General features: G+C 40.5%; 1 protein-coding gene across 8 annotated transcripts in view; it reads left to right on the forward strand.

The window, feature by feature from the left end:
- RBMS2 (RNA binding motif single stranded interacting protein 2) overlaps window positions 1-14,413 on the forward strand; it is a 94,137-nt gene that overhangs the window by 12,363 nt on the left and 67,361 nt on the right. For 3 of the 8 annotated variants that reach the window (XM_080812381.1, XM_080812386.1, XM_080812382.1), the window contains exons 2-5: window positions 4,627-4,719; window positions 8,587-8,759; window positions 8,859-8,923; window positions 9,801-9,887. The exons of 1 other annotated variant lie outside the window; for it this stretch is intronic. In XM_080812381.1, coding sequence (XP_080668507.1) covers window positions 9,822-9,887 — 66 coding nt within the window. In that variant the 5' untranslated portion in view covers window positions 4,627-4,719; window positions 8,587-8,759; window positions 8,859-8,923; window positions 9,801-9,821. Of the gene's footprint in view, window positions 1-4,626; window positions 4,720-8,089; window positions 8,760-8,858; window positions 8,924-9,800; window positions 9,888-14,413 lie in introns of those variants that run through there. 4 more of the 8 variants (XM_080812383.1, XM_080812387.1, XM_080812384.1 and 1 more) reach the window with 4 other exon arrangements.

Raw genomic sequence — 14,413 nt, forward strand, 5'->3', positions numbered from 1 at the left:
GGGGAGGAAGAAGTCTCCCCACTGAGCAGAGAGCCCGATGCAGGGCTGGATCCCAGGACCCTAAGATCATGACCCGAGCCGAAGGCAGAGGCTTAACCCACTGAGCCACTCAGGAGCCCCATGTAGATTGATATTTTAAGAACAATTTTTTATATTCAAATCTTAGTTTCATCTGAGTTTCAGGATATGATACAAGTTATCCCCAGAAGGAAAGCAGAATTCAAGGAAATTACTTTCTAAATATACAGTAAATCAGACCTTAAGTAGAATCTCAAACACTTAATTAGCAGTACTTCCCAGCAATAATTTTAAAAAATTATTAAGCTTTGTATTTTAATTCCAGTGTAGTTAGCATACAGTGTTATAAAAAAAATACCGTGTTATATTAGTTTCAGGTGTATAATATAGTGATTATACAATTCTTACACATTACTCAGTGCTCATCATGATATGTATATTCTTTAATCTGCAGCACCTGTTTCTCTCCTACCCTCCTTCCACCTCCCCTCTGGTAGCCATCAGTTTGTTCTCTATAGTTTAAGGAGTCTGATTTTTGGTTAGTATGTGTCTCTCTCTCTCTTTTTTTTACTTTGCTCCTTTGTTTCTTCAATTCCACATATTAATGAAATCATATAGTATTTGTCTTTCTCTGACTGATTTATTTCCTTTAGCATTTTTAAAAAAGATTTTATTTATTTGAGAGAGAGAACGAGAGAGAGAGAACATCTCAGAGGGGGTAGGTCAGGGGCAAAAGCTGATTTCCTGCTGAGCAGGGAGCCTGATTTGATTCTGGACTTGATTCTGGAACTCCAGGATCGTGATCTGAGCTGCAGGCAGTTGCTTAACCAACTGAGCCACCCAGGGACCCCATTATTTCACTTAACATTATACTCACTAGCTCTCTCCATGTCATTGCAGATGGAAAAATTTCATTCTTCTTATGGCTGAATAATATTTCATTGTATATGCGTACACCACATCTTCTCTTTATCTGTTCACCAATCTATGAACAGTTAGGGCTTCTTCCATAATTTGACTATTGTGAATAATGCTGCTGTAAACGTAGGGGTGCATGCATCCCTTTGAATTGGTGTTTTGTATTTTGGGGGTAAATACCCAGTAGTTCAATTAGTAGATTGTAGGGTAGTTCTATTTTTTAACTTTTTTTTTTTTTAAGATTTTTATTTATTTACTTGACAGACAGAGATCACAAGTAGACAGAGAGGCAGGCAGAGAGGAGGAAGCAGGCTCCCCGTGGAGCAGAGAGCCCAATGGGGTCTCCATCCCAGGACCCTGGGATCATGACCTGAGCTGAAGGCAGAGGCTTTAACCCACTGAGCTACCCAGGCGCCCCTATTTTTTAACTTTTTGAGTAACATCCATACTCTTTCACGGTGGCTGTACCAGTTTGCATTACCACCAGCAGGGCACGAGGGTTCCTATTTCTCCACATCCTCATCAACACTTATTCCTTGAGTTTTTTTATTTTAGCCATTCTGACAGGTATAAGGTGATATCTCAGTGTGATTTTGATTTGCATTTTCCTAATGATTAGTGATATTGAGCATCTTTTCGTGTGTCTGTCCGACAGCTGTAGTTTTCTACAAATCTTGTTGTTTCCATTATAAGTGTATTCCTAGAAATAGTGTCCATTATGCAATTTAATAGTAGGCCAAAATATTGTTCATCACTGCTACTTGACATAAAGAGCTGGTTTGAGGAGAATAGTTGAACTTTGACCTCTGGAACCATAGGATTACTCCTTTTTTACTTTTGACCCCAAAATAGATCTTTTTTTTTTTTTAAGATCTTATGTATTTGTCAGAGAAAGAGAGGGAGAGTACAAGCAGCGGGAGCAATAGGCAGAGGGAGAAGCAGGTTCTCTGCTGTGCAGGAAGCCCAGTGTGGGACTCAATCCTAGGACCCCGGGATCATGACCTGAGCTGAAGGCGGACACTTAACCAACTGAGCCACACAGGTGCCCTCCCAAAATTTATTATTTAAATTTTTTATCAGAATTTTTTTTTTTTTTGACAGATCACAGTAGACAGAGAGGCAGTCAGAGAGAGAGGGAAAGAGGGAAGAAGGCTCCCTGCTGAGCAGAGAGCCCGATGCGGGACTCGATCCCAGGACCCGGAGATCGTGACCTGAGCCGAAGGCAGTGGCTCAACCCACTGAGCCACCCAGGCGCCCTATTTTTATTTTTTAATTAAAAAAAATTTTTTAAAAGTAGGTACTGTACCCATGTGGGTGCCTGAATTCATGACCCTGAGATCAAGAGTCTCATGCTCCACAGACTGAGCCATCCAGGGTCCCCATCAGAATTTTTAATTTTATAGACAAATCAGATTGGTATGGAAAGGAATTTGTTGTTGTTGTTTTTTTTAAAGATTTTACTTATTTATTTGACAGAGAGAGATCACAAGTAGACAGAGAGGCAGGCAGAGAGAGGGGGAAGCAGGCTCCCCACCGAGCAGAGAGCCCAATGCGGGGCTGGATCCCAGGACCCCAGGATCATGACCTGAGCCGAAGGCAGAGGCTTTAACCCACTGAGCCACCCAGGCACCCTGGTATAGAAAGGAATTTGAATTGAGAAACAGAAAGTCTGGATTCTGGTGTCAGTTATGCCATTGTTTGACTGCCATGAGCTTTGCAAGTGAGTTTACCTCTTTAGTTGTTTTTTTTTTTTTTTTTTAAGATTTTATTTATTTGAGAGAGAGGAAAGAGAGCAGGGGGGAGCAGCAGAGGGAGAGGGCAAGTAGACTCCATGATGAGCATGGAGCCTGTTTTGGGACTCAATCTCAGGACCCCAAAATCATGACCTAAGCTGAAATCAAGAGTAAGACTCTCAACTGAGCCGCTCTGGCACCCCTTAGGTGTGTTTGTTTGTTTGTTTGTTTGTTTTCTCTGAAAATGAGAGAGGAGAAAGGAAAGGAACTACGCAGTTGATTAGTATTCTGACTCTGTATCATCCTCACAGTTTCATACTTTTTGCAGTGTTAGATTTAACTATATGAAATTACCAATATTGATCTATTTGAGGGCATTCATATTTGACCTAAAGGAACAATCATTTCATTTGTTCAGCCTAATTGTTGAATTCAGTTGTGGGGATCATCTGAGTTATTTATTTTAAGGATAGCTGAGGCCAAGTAAGATTAATGTGTCAGGTGCGAAGGAAATATACATTTAGAGGATATAATATTATCATATAATCAATGTAGTTCATTCTGGGTATACATAGAATCCAGTCTAGTCTATTTTTTCTATATTATGCTAATTTTATGGCCCAGTGATTCTAGATGATTTGACTCCTGTATTTATTTAGTGTCTGGCAAAGGAAAAGTCTACTAGAAATTTTTGATAGGATATTCCCTATAGTAATTTTTGGCCAAAACTACCTGTTGCTGTAGGAGAGGAGAATGTACTATAAGCACTGATACTGAATCTGAGGTAAATAATTCTTCGAAGTTGTCTTTTTCCGTTTTCCAGTGGACTGACTCAAGGAGTTAAGAAGCCAGATTTCCCCAATTTCTAGTTTAAAGGCAATTTTGTCATTCCATCCTCTGTCAGAAGGGAGTGGAGGTAAACTTTTCTTTGTTGTTTGATGCAGCTCCTTAAGTTTTCCTTCTTTTTTTTTTTTTAAATATTTTATTTATTTATTTAATTGACAGAGAGAGAGAGAGAGAGAGATCGCAAGTAGGCAGAGAGGCAGGCAGAGAGAGAGGGGGAAGCACCCAATGTGGGGCTTGATCCCAGGACCCTGGGATCATGACCTGAGCCGAAGGCAGAGGCTTTAACCCACTGAGCCACCCAGGCGCCCCTTAAGTTTTCCTTCTTAAGACAGCTGTTGTGTTGGGGTGTCTGGGGATTAGTCATTAAGCATCTGCCTTGGGGTCATGGTCCCAAGGTGCTGGGATCAAGCCTCAAGCCTCACATTGGGCTTCCTGCTCGGCCAGAACCCTGCTTCCTCCTCTCCCACTCTGCTTGTGTTCCCCTCTCTTACTGGGTCTCTCTCTGTCAAATAAATAAATAAAATCTTAAAAAAAAAAAAAAAGAGAGAAGGTGATGTGTTAAATAACTTTGTTTTACTTCTTCTTGAGATATTACCTCATCTTTTTGCCATGAAATAAATTAAACTTTTTGGTATCTTTCCATTTTCTAGTCTTTGAGCACATAAGTTAATCAAGGGGAGGAAAGATAATCCACAGGAGCCTACTAACAGCAAGAAGGGGAAAAGTATCCTTGGCCCTAATATACCTTGTTCAGGTTTCTGAACCAAACTCAGAGTTTTGCTAGCAAACTGTCCCTGTCTCACTGCTTTCATATGCATGTTCTCCATCACCCTGGCTCCAGGTGAATGTCTTTCTACAGGGCCTAGCACATCTACAGGTGATAGGTTCTTTTGAGTTCTCTACCCTGATGTGGAGGGCTTGATAGTTGCATGCAAACATCTTTCAGTATACAAATCACAGTGGATCTAGCCCTAGATCCTTTACTTGAGACAGTTATTTCAAAGTTTGTTTTTCTGGAGAAATAAAAAATGAGGCTATATTGAATCAGAGGTGCAAATGTCTCTTTCCAAGACAAATCTCTAATAACTCCCATTTTACTTTTCCCCCTCAGAACAACTCTTGAGTGCTGGGCCCATGAGAATCAAGAATTGGAGAGGCATTGAGTAGATCTTGAAAAATGTGGGTCATATAATGGGCAAAGCAGGTGGGTATGGGTGTGAAACACACTGAAGAAATAGGATTCTTCCTCCTCTCCTGTGTCTCCTGAGTCTAACCATGGAACTCTATTATTACATTCTCTATCACTTCCACAAAATTCCATAACCTTCTTTAAAAAAATACTTACCAGAGTAGAGGACGTAGTTTACAGTCTTGTTAGTGACATTTGACATAATTAACCTTTAGCATCAGTTCATGAACCTAGGTCATTTTTACTTCTGTGGCCCTGAGAAGACAGACTATAAAAACCTAGGGTTTTGTATTAGCTCACATGAAATAGAATTTATTTAATTGGATTCTTTTTATCTCCCTTCTATTTGATAGATTGTCTACTTGTACTTTATTTTTATATATTTTAAAGATTTTATTTTTAGGTAGTCTCTATACCCAGTGTGGAGCTTAAACTTACAACCCCCCCGGATCAAAAATTGCATGCTCTACTGACTGAGCCAGCCAGGTGCCCCCACTCCCCTTCCCTTCCCTTCCTTTTCCTTCCCTTCCCTTCCCTTCAGTAAAAGTCTTAAATGTTTATTTTGTTTTATTTATTTGGTAGAGATTACAAGTAGGCAGAGAGAGAGGGGAAGCAGGCTCCCCGCTGAGCAGAGAGCCCAACACAGGGGCTCAATCCTAGGACCCTGAGATCGTGACCTGAGCCCAAGGCAGAGGCTTAACCCACTGAGCCACCCAGGTGCCCCAGAGAGAGGGGGAAGCAGGCTCCCTGTTGAGCAGAGAGCTCAATGTGGGGGTCAATCCCAGAACCCTGAGATCATGACCTGAGCCAAAGGCAGAGGCTTAACCCACTGAGCCACCCAGGGGCTCCTAAAAGTTTTAATTTTAAGGCTGACAACTCCAAAGTTTTAAGACTGAAGTCGTTTTTAAAAATTTATTTATTTACTTTTATTTAAAAGAGTCTATTTATTTATTTGACAGAGTGAGAGAGCACAAGCAGGGGGAGCTGCAGAAGGAGAGGGAGAAGCAGGCTCTCTGCTGAGCCCCTGATGGGGGGAACCCACCCCAGGACCCTGGAATCATGACCCAAGCCAAAGGCAGTCACCTACTGACTGAGCCATCCAGTGCCTCTACTTTTTATTTTTTAATTAAAAAAATTTTTTTTGAAGATTGTATTTAAAAAAAAAAGATTGTATTTTTTTTAAAGTAATCTCTGCACCCAACATGGGGCTCAAACTTGTAACACCAGTATCAAGAGTCATGCTCCACCAACTGAGCCAGTCAGGTATCCCTGAAAACTTTTTTTTTTTTTAAAGATTTTATTTATGTATTTGTCAGAGAAAGAGAGCACAAGCAGAGGGAGAAGCAGGCTCCCTGCTGAGCAAGGAGCCTGGTGCGGGACTTGATTCCAGGACCCAGGGATCATGACCAGAGCCAAAGGCAGATGCTTAACCCACTGAGCCATCCAGCCATCCCCTGAAAACTTCAATTAAATCAATATCCTCAAATTTATTGTAATACCAATATTTTCCCAGATCATATGAACATGAAATTCATTTGGATTTAGTTTCTATTTTTGAAAATTTTTATGAATACTAAATATATGTGAGTGCCATTTTTTAATCTCCCCCTTTTTTGGGGGGGCTTCTTTGATGTAGCCTCTTTTCTACCCTTAGTTGTGAAACTTATTCTGCCAGTCTTCAGGTCAATTTCTGGGGTACTTTGGATGATTTGATAATTATCTAATTGCATTTGTGGGATGAATGAGCCTTGGATCTTCTTACTCTGCCACCATCTTCCATTCTCCTGATACTGTCTACTTTTAGAGAAGAGAAATGGTATTAAATCTTAGAATGGTTGAAAATCCTTTTTTTTCCCTTCTTTTTCTTTTTTCTGGATCTATTTCTATTTCTTAGAGTAGTAGGACTCTAGAGAAATGGGAACTGGGTGTCATATCTAGTAAGGTTTGATGCTGTATTATTTTGTTTCATTTTTTTATAGGGATAAGAGATGTTCTACCAATTTCCAGATCAAAGTTAGGAATTTCTGAATGATCAGATTGTTAGCTTATACAATATAGAGAAAGAAAAAAAATTGGATGGATGATTCCTGAAACTTCTTTTTTGTTTGTTTGTGCGTGTGTTTTTTTTTTTAAGATTTTATTTATTTATTTGACAGAGAGAGAAATCACATGTAGGCAGAGAGGCAGGCAGAGAGAGGGGGAAGCAGGCTCCCTGCTGAGTAGAGAGCCAGATGCAGGGCTCAATCCCAAGACCCTAAGATCATGACCTGAGCCGAAGGCAGAGGCTTAACCCACTGAGCCACCCAGGCACCCTGACTCCTGGAACTTCTTATCCAGTATTTCCTGTTACAGAGTTTAGCATGCCTAGTCCTAGTATCTTTTGAATGTAATTAAGATACTAGTTTTTGGAAATATTCACTTCACATCATCCAATCTGGATTATATAGTACCCACAAAGTATACACACTGGGAGATAGTAGAGTAATTAGTCGTAATGGAGCTAATATCTATTGAGTGTTTACCAAGTGCCTAAGACTTTCCTCAGGGCTCTTTTTTTTTTTTTTTTTAAGATTTTATGTATTTATTTGACAGAGATCACAAGTAGGCAGAGAGGTGGGTGGGGGAGGTGGGGTGGGGAGCAGGCTCTCCACGGATCAGAGAGCCGGATGTGGGGCTCGACCCCAGGACCCTGGGATCATGACCCGAGCCAAAGGCAGAGGCTTTAACCCACTGAGCCACCCAGGCGTCCTTTCCTCAGGGCTTTATATGTATTGTCTTATTTCACTATAGTTTTAGGAAAGAGATACTCTTTATTTATCCTGTTTTATAGGTGAGAAAAGATTCAGACATGTGAGGTGATTTTCTGTGATACTAGTTTGTGACAGAACTGAACTAGAACTTAGATTTGATTCCAAAGACTAATGAAGTAGGTATTATCTCCATTTTGCAAATGAGTGATTTAGGGATGTTAAGTTCCTTGATGTAAAGTCACATAAGTAAGAACGATGGTGTCAGCATTTGAACTCATGGACTGTGTCTCTTTAAGACTCAGGGTTTTAGCTATTTTAGATTTTATTTTTTTAAAGATTTATTTATTTTATTTGAGAGTTAGAGAGCATCAGTGGCAGAGGAAGCGGGAGAGAGAATCTCAAGCAGACTCCATACTCAGAGCCCAGGTTGGGGGTGGGGGGGTGGGCCATGACCCTGATATCATGACCTGAGCCAAATCCAAGAGTCAGGTGCTTAACTGACTGTGTCACCCAGGGGACCCTATTTTAAATTCTAAAATATCATTGAGCATTAAGGAATAAAGGAGGAGAACAAAACACATTGAGAATGTTAGAATTTTTTAAAAAATTAAAATAGGTTGACTGGCTTTATAAATTCCATTTTAAATCAGGTGTTAGAGATCAAGGTTTTTGTACCACATTGTTAAGCTAAGGGAGAAGAAATCAACCAAGGGTCTAACTGGCAAGGATATTTTGGCATATAATGAATGAGAATCTCTGAGGGCAGAAAAGGGACTTTAAAAAAATACAGTAGCACTGAGAGATGCCTTTAGTAATTTATTTATTGCATTTGGCCACTGTTCTTCCAGTCTCCGTTGTAGCTCCCACATTGAGGCTGTTCCCACCCTTCCTGTGTCCCTTGAGCTGAGCAGGCACTTCCTGTCCTTTTGGAAATGAAAGTTAGAGATTGGGGGCGGTGTGTGGTATGTGAGTATTTACTCTGCTGATTGTTAGTCCTGTCTGTCGCATTATCCTAGCAAAAAGGTGGCCTGAAAACTAGAAGGGAGAAGGGCACTTCATTTAAGGGAGGGTTTGGGCTTAAGGTTTATTGTGGCAACAACCCTGCAGACAAGGTTAATTTGTGTTTTGACAGAACATCTATGATGGCATAAGGTGACCTGAAGAAGGGATTTGAAGGCTTTGATTTTATATCCCTGTTCCATTTGGATTGGTAGGAATTACTGGGTATCATTCTTGAATTTTTGGTTTCCTACAAGTTACTTGTTAAGGCTACTTCTACAAGCCATCACTTTGAAATTGTTTGAGGTGAGTGTTGTCTCAACTGTGTTAGATTCTTCTTCCCTAAGAACTTTGTATTTTCTTCTCTGTGAAGCATATGCTTTTAAAAGTAATTTTTTCCTACAGCTCAGAGACACTTGAAGCAAACATTCCAACTCCGAACTTCAGTTTGGGCATAAATTCCACGTTTGGTGAGTAACTCTTAATTGTTTGAGCTTCATGCACCTTGATGACAGAAAATGCTGGGATAAAGAGTCAAACAAGATAGTTTACAGTTGTTGAAGAAACTGCTAGGTAGGCAGTTTTATCTGGTAAAGCTGGGGGGAAAGAAAAGAAACCACCAGACACCAAATTTCATGACATAGTCCAGTTTGATAATTCCTTCTCAAGTATGAAATCATGCCTGGGGGAATATGAAAAGGAGTGAGAGGCATTAGCCCAATAGCATGACCCAAGAGGAATGAGGAATAGAACTATCCAAGGATCTGAAACTAGTTACTTCCCATACTCTGTCTCTGCTCTTTGGCCCGCTCTTCTGTTTGTTCTTTCTTCCTGCATGAAGATCACTCTAAAAAGTGGGAAAAGTCCTGAGCTCATCTCACATATTTGTTCTCAGTATAGTTGTCCTCATGTGTTCTCTGAGGCAGTGTGTCCCAGTGGTCCCTTTAAAAGTCAAGCTTCTAAATCTTATAGCTCTAAGGCAAAAAAAGAGAAAAAAAAAAATCCTCACTGTCTTTTTGGGGGGAATCAGAACCTGTTCTTATTGGAAAAGGGATGGAGTTGAAACAGGTAGACCTAAGAACTTTTCTTTTTGCTTTAACTACCAAGACTGTGAAAAATAAAATAACATCTGGGGCATTAGGACCCAGTGGAAGTGCCTCATTCAGACTCTTGGTTAACTTCTCTCAGTGACGTAAACAAGCAGCCCTAGCTCATTCTCTACCCGCCCCCCCATCCCTCTCCCTCTTGCTCCTTTTCTCCCCCTTTCTCCTCCCTCCCTTTTCCCTCTCATTTTCTCTTTCCCCCTCTCTTCCCCCTCCCTTTCCCTCTCCCTCTTCTCTCTCTCAGCTCCCTTATATTAAAGAGAAAATGCTGCTATCAGTGACTTCCAGGCCTGGGATTTCGACTTTTGGCTATAACAAGAACAACAAGAAGGTAGGGAAAAGTGCTTTTTGGAATCCAGCGACTTCCTTTCCTGGGGATCCGGGAGTGCCCTTGGCTTTAACATTCCTAGTTAGAGGGGATCGCAATTCCTCTCTCCACTCAGTGCCTCACCCTTTCCACCACTTCTTTCTGCATCTTTTCTCACCTGGTTTTGAAGTTCCAGCAGTTTATAGTCCCTGCCTGTGAGGCCTGAGAAGGCAGGGGAATTAAAAACAAAGCAAGCTTTTAAGTTTGTATCTTTGTGAAATGAAGTTAGTTTGACTTCCTGCTGATACAGCCGTCTCCACTGGGATAATATGTCATCTCAAACCCTGGTCTCCTGCCCACTCCCTCCAAGGTTATTTTTATCTTTTTGATGAACTGTTTATACGCCCCCCACCCCTTCCTTTCTACCCACTTCACCAGCATTATCAGGTAGCTGAAATATATAGTCTGTGAAATCACGACAGCTTCATCAAGAACTGGGTATACTCTTCTAGACTAGGTAGAGACCCTGTCCCACCCAGCCCCGAGGGAAGGAGTCCTAAGAGAGAACATACCTTGGAATTAAGGCAGCAGTCTCTGATTCTTTGGGTTCTGCTGCTGAGCTGGTGCTTGGACCTCTGGTGATGGCCAGGCCCAGCAGGGATCCTCAGAGTCTTTGTGATTAACCTGCAGTTGCCAGAGAATTGTGGTATGCTTGGAAGCATGGGCAGTCTAACAAGAGGTAGACAGTCATGCCCACATTCAACAGAGAATATCCTTGGCAGTTTCTTGGCATTTCAGGGCACACAGTGGTGATTAGGAGGAACTTCGTGGTGTAGGAGAAAGACCCTTTACCCTCTCTCCTGTTATGTAGCTGTTCTTTGAAGAAAAAAGATGCCATGGATGTGTAGGGATCTTTTTACCCATCTGATGGAGCATTGGAGGGTTTGGGAAGGATTCCTGGTGCTTTCTCATATATCTAAAGATATCGTTATAGGTAATTTAAACCAAGTGTCTGATCAAGGCAGTGGATAAATATTTAGACCCAAAAGACTTAGTATCAATTTGTAACGGTATTCATTCTGTTTATATCCTTAAGAAATATGGGTCCATATATGATTGTTAGTTATCAATAATACACATACATATATGAATATATAATTTTGATAGAAGAATATATTTTTAAGATTTTATTTATTTTAGATAAGGAGCACATGAGTGGGGGGGGCGCTGAGGGAGAGGGGTTGGTGCTTGATGTGGTGCTTGACGTGGGGCTCCATTCTAGGACCCTGAGATCATGACCCAAGCCGAAGGGAGACATTTAACCAACTGAGCCACCCGGGCACTAGGTGACTGGATATTTCATTTGTTTTTATTCTTTTCAAAATTTATGTAGTACTATATGAAACATTCCTCAATTTTTTTTCTCCAAGTCTCTCAGGTTACCCATACCCATTAAAATAAAGTAAAAATAAATTCTAGAAGTTAGTTTTTTTTCCTCTTAAGGGCTTCACGTATTCAGTGCTATCTAAAATCTTCTCTTATCTGTCTTTACTCCATTTCCATCTTGTAGTGTAGGAAGTATTTAACCAGCTTGTAAATCTGGGATACCATAGGGGACAAAGAGGTATAATTGTGGACTAGGATTCAAATCTCATATCTCTTCTGATAACTTGTAAGGTTTGAGAAGCAATCAAAAATCGTGTGGGTTTTTACAGGTCAGTGTTATGACGACATCACTTTGTGGCTGTGTATATGACTCGTGTGTGTACATACAGGTTGGTGAATATTGGGTATATTTAAAGCATTACTCCATTGCTCTGTGTTTGTGTTGACATGTAGTACTTAATGTATTTGTTTCTCTTTTAGGAAGAGTGTTTAGATGGATTTGTTCATGCAATTTGTAAATTTTTACATTCAAGATTACTTTTTCACACTCTTTTAAAAGATTTTATACTTGAGAGAGAGGCAAACATATGGGTGTGCACGTTTGCAGAGGGCAGAGGAACAGAGGTAGAGGGAGAAAGAGTCTTAAGCAGACTCTGCCCTGAGTGTGGAGCCCATTGCAGGGCTTGATCCTAGGATCCTGAGATCAAGACCTGAGCCAAAACTAAGAGTCAGCTGCTAACCAGCTGTGCCACCCAGGCACCCCCAAGGTTACATTTTTTTTTTAAAGATTTCATTTATTTATTTGACAGACAGAGATCACAAGTAGGCAGAGAGGCAGGTAGAGAGAGACAGGGGGAAGCAGGCTGCCTGCTGAGCAGAGAGCCCAATGTGGGACTCGATTCCAGGACCCTGAGACCATGACCTGAGCTGACAGCAGAGACTTAACCCACTGAGCCACCCAGGTGCCCCAACCAAGGTTACATTTTTAGATAACTTTTGTTTTTAGTAATAAATTTAAGACATGCCCACTAAAAAAAAGTAAGCATAAAGAGGTATATAAAATAAAAAGTTAAGTCTTCCTTTCTTGTCCTAAAGTTCCTTACTCAAATCCTACCCCTCATGGAAAATAACTGGTAGCAATTTGGTGTATATATCCTACCAGACTTTTCTATGACAAGGTTAAGTTTTAATGTTGATGTTGGCTTGTCATTTATATTAAGAACTCAGTTTCTCAAGTAAATCAAGTCTATGCAATGAAGTTCTTTGACCTGTCCAAAATGTTTAAAACACAGAAAGAACAATCAAAATTTTAACTTTTAAAAAATACAAATTCTCAATATCTGCTTTAATTGTCTGTCATTATGTAATACAAACACCTAGGTATAATAGATTTGTAGATATCTGCTTTCTTTTTTTTTTAAATTTTATTTATTTATTTGACAGAGATCACAAGTAGGCAGAGAGACAGGCTCCCCACTGAGCAGAGAGCCTGATGTGGGGCTCTGGGGCTCGATCCCAGGACCCTGGGATCACGACCTGAGCCGAAGGCAGAGGCTTTAACCCACTGAGCCACCCAGGTGCCCCTGAGATCTGCTTTCTTGAAGGAAGATTTTTACATCATAATTTATCGTAGTCATCACTTCTAGTTTGTGGAGTAGAAATAATTGCCAGGGAGCTCAGAAGAACTATTTGTATACCAGTGTTGTGACTTTTTTGAAAGTGTTAATTTTATTTACTTGACTTTAAAAAGTAGGATTGTTTTATTCAGAAGCATATTTGTATACTTCACTTGTCAGGGAAGTTGTTACCTGAGGAGTCCACGACATAGTTTTCTTACTGTTTTTGATTGTGGTAAATGCAGGAATACAACCAACGAATATATAATTCCTAATAAAGGCAGATTTTTTCTCAAGATGTAGTGTTGAATATTCATTCTTTTCTTGAAATTAAAATAGTCACAGAAAGGGGGAATGTGGATGTCAAAGACTGATTCTAAACATAATGTAGTGCATGTTTTAAAAACATCTGTTTAAATGGGCATCAATTACTCTTTGGTTCATTTTTTAAAAATTGAAAAGTAAAAGAATCAGAGTTCTAGGGTCTCAACACTTCAGTGTTTGAAAGAGTTGCCTTGGTAGAGAGACTTGAGTGTAGGTGAGATTGAAAGAGGAAATGTTTGGAACTGAAGGAATCTCAGACTTGTAAAGGGCCTAACCACGCCTTCCCTGACATCATCTTCCTGGCATGTGTTATTATAATTTAACTCCTCAGAGCATCAACAACTATTTCCTGTGGAAAAAAAAGAAAAGAGATTGTGTTTAACTTGGGATAATTTGCCTTGCCTAACCCATTTTGCATAAATTTCTATTTCCTCTTGATCTTAACAGACTGAAGAGCAGTAGGGGGAGGGGGCTGGAAGCAGTGATGGATGGGAGTGGAACTAACTGGTGGGCACTGTCAGATCTTCACTCTGAGAAGCAGGAGTTACCCGAAAGTTTTTAGTATTTACTTAGGAGAGAAGAAAGTGGGAAGCAATGCTATAAGCTTTTATACTTATAACAGGGAAGGATGATTTTTCTGTGTCTACTACACTTTCAGCTAGTTTCCATCAAATCAAACTTTATTAAAACTGAGGACTAAGGACTTTTAGGTTTAACATCTCTTGACCGGGGGCAGCTATTTTGTTGTCCATAATAAAGTTGACTCAGTTGGTTAAAGTTTAGTGGTAACGTCTTTCCTTTGATCCTTCCTTTACCTTTTGAGCCCTACCAGACTAATTTATGCACTCATTACTGATTATCTTTACTACTATAATAGGTATCCCACATGATCTCCTTGCCTCCTGGTTCTCCTGGCCTTGCCCCGACCCCCAGATAACTTTAAAGGATTTTTTAAAAGACTTTTTGTTTATTTATGAGAGTGAGTGAGGAGCAAAGCAGGGGCAGGAGCAGAGGGAGAGGGACAAGCCTCGCTGTGCTTTGCAGGGAGCCTGCCCTGGGGCTGGATCTCCGAATTCTGAGATCAGGACCTGAGCCCTGACCAACAGGAGTTGGTCCCTTAACTGACTGTGCCAACTAGTAACCCCTCCTCCTGCCTCCACCCAGTAACTTTATATTTGCTGCCAGGACAGTCTTCCAACATCCCAGCAGTCAGTCTAGTACTGA

This window comes from Martes martes (genome assembly GCF_963455335.1).
Source record: "Martes martes genome assembly, chromosome: 8".
Classification (NCBI taxonomy): domain Eukaryota; kingdom Metazoa; phylum Chordata; class Mammalia; order Carnivora; family Mustelidae; genus Martes; species Martes martes.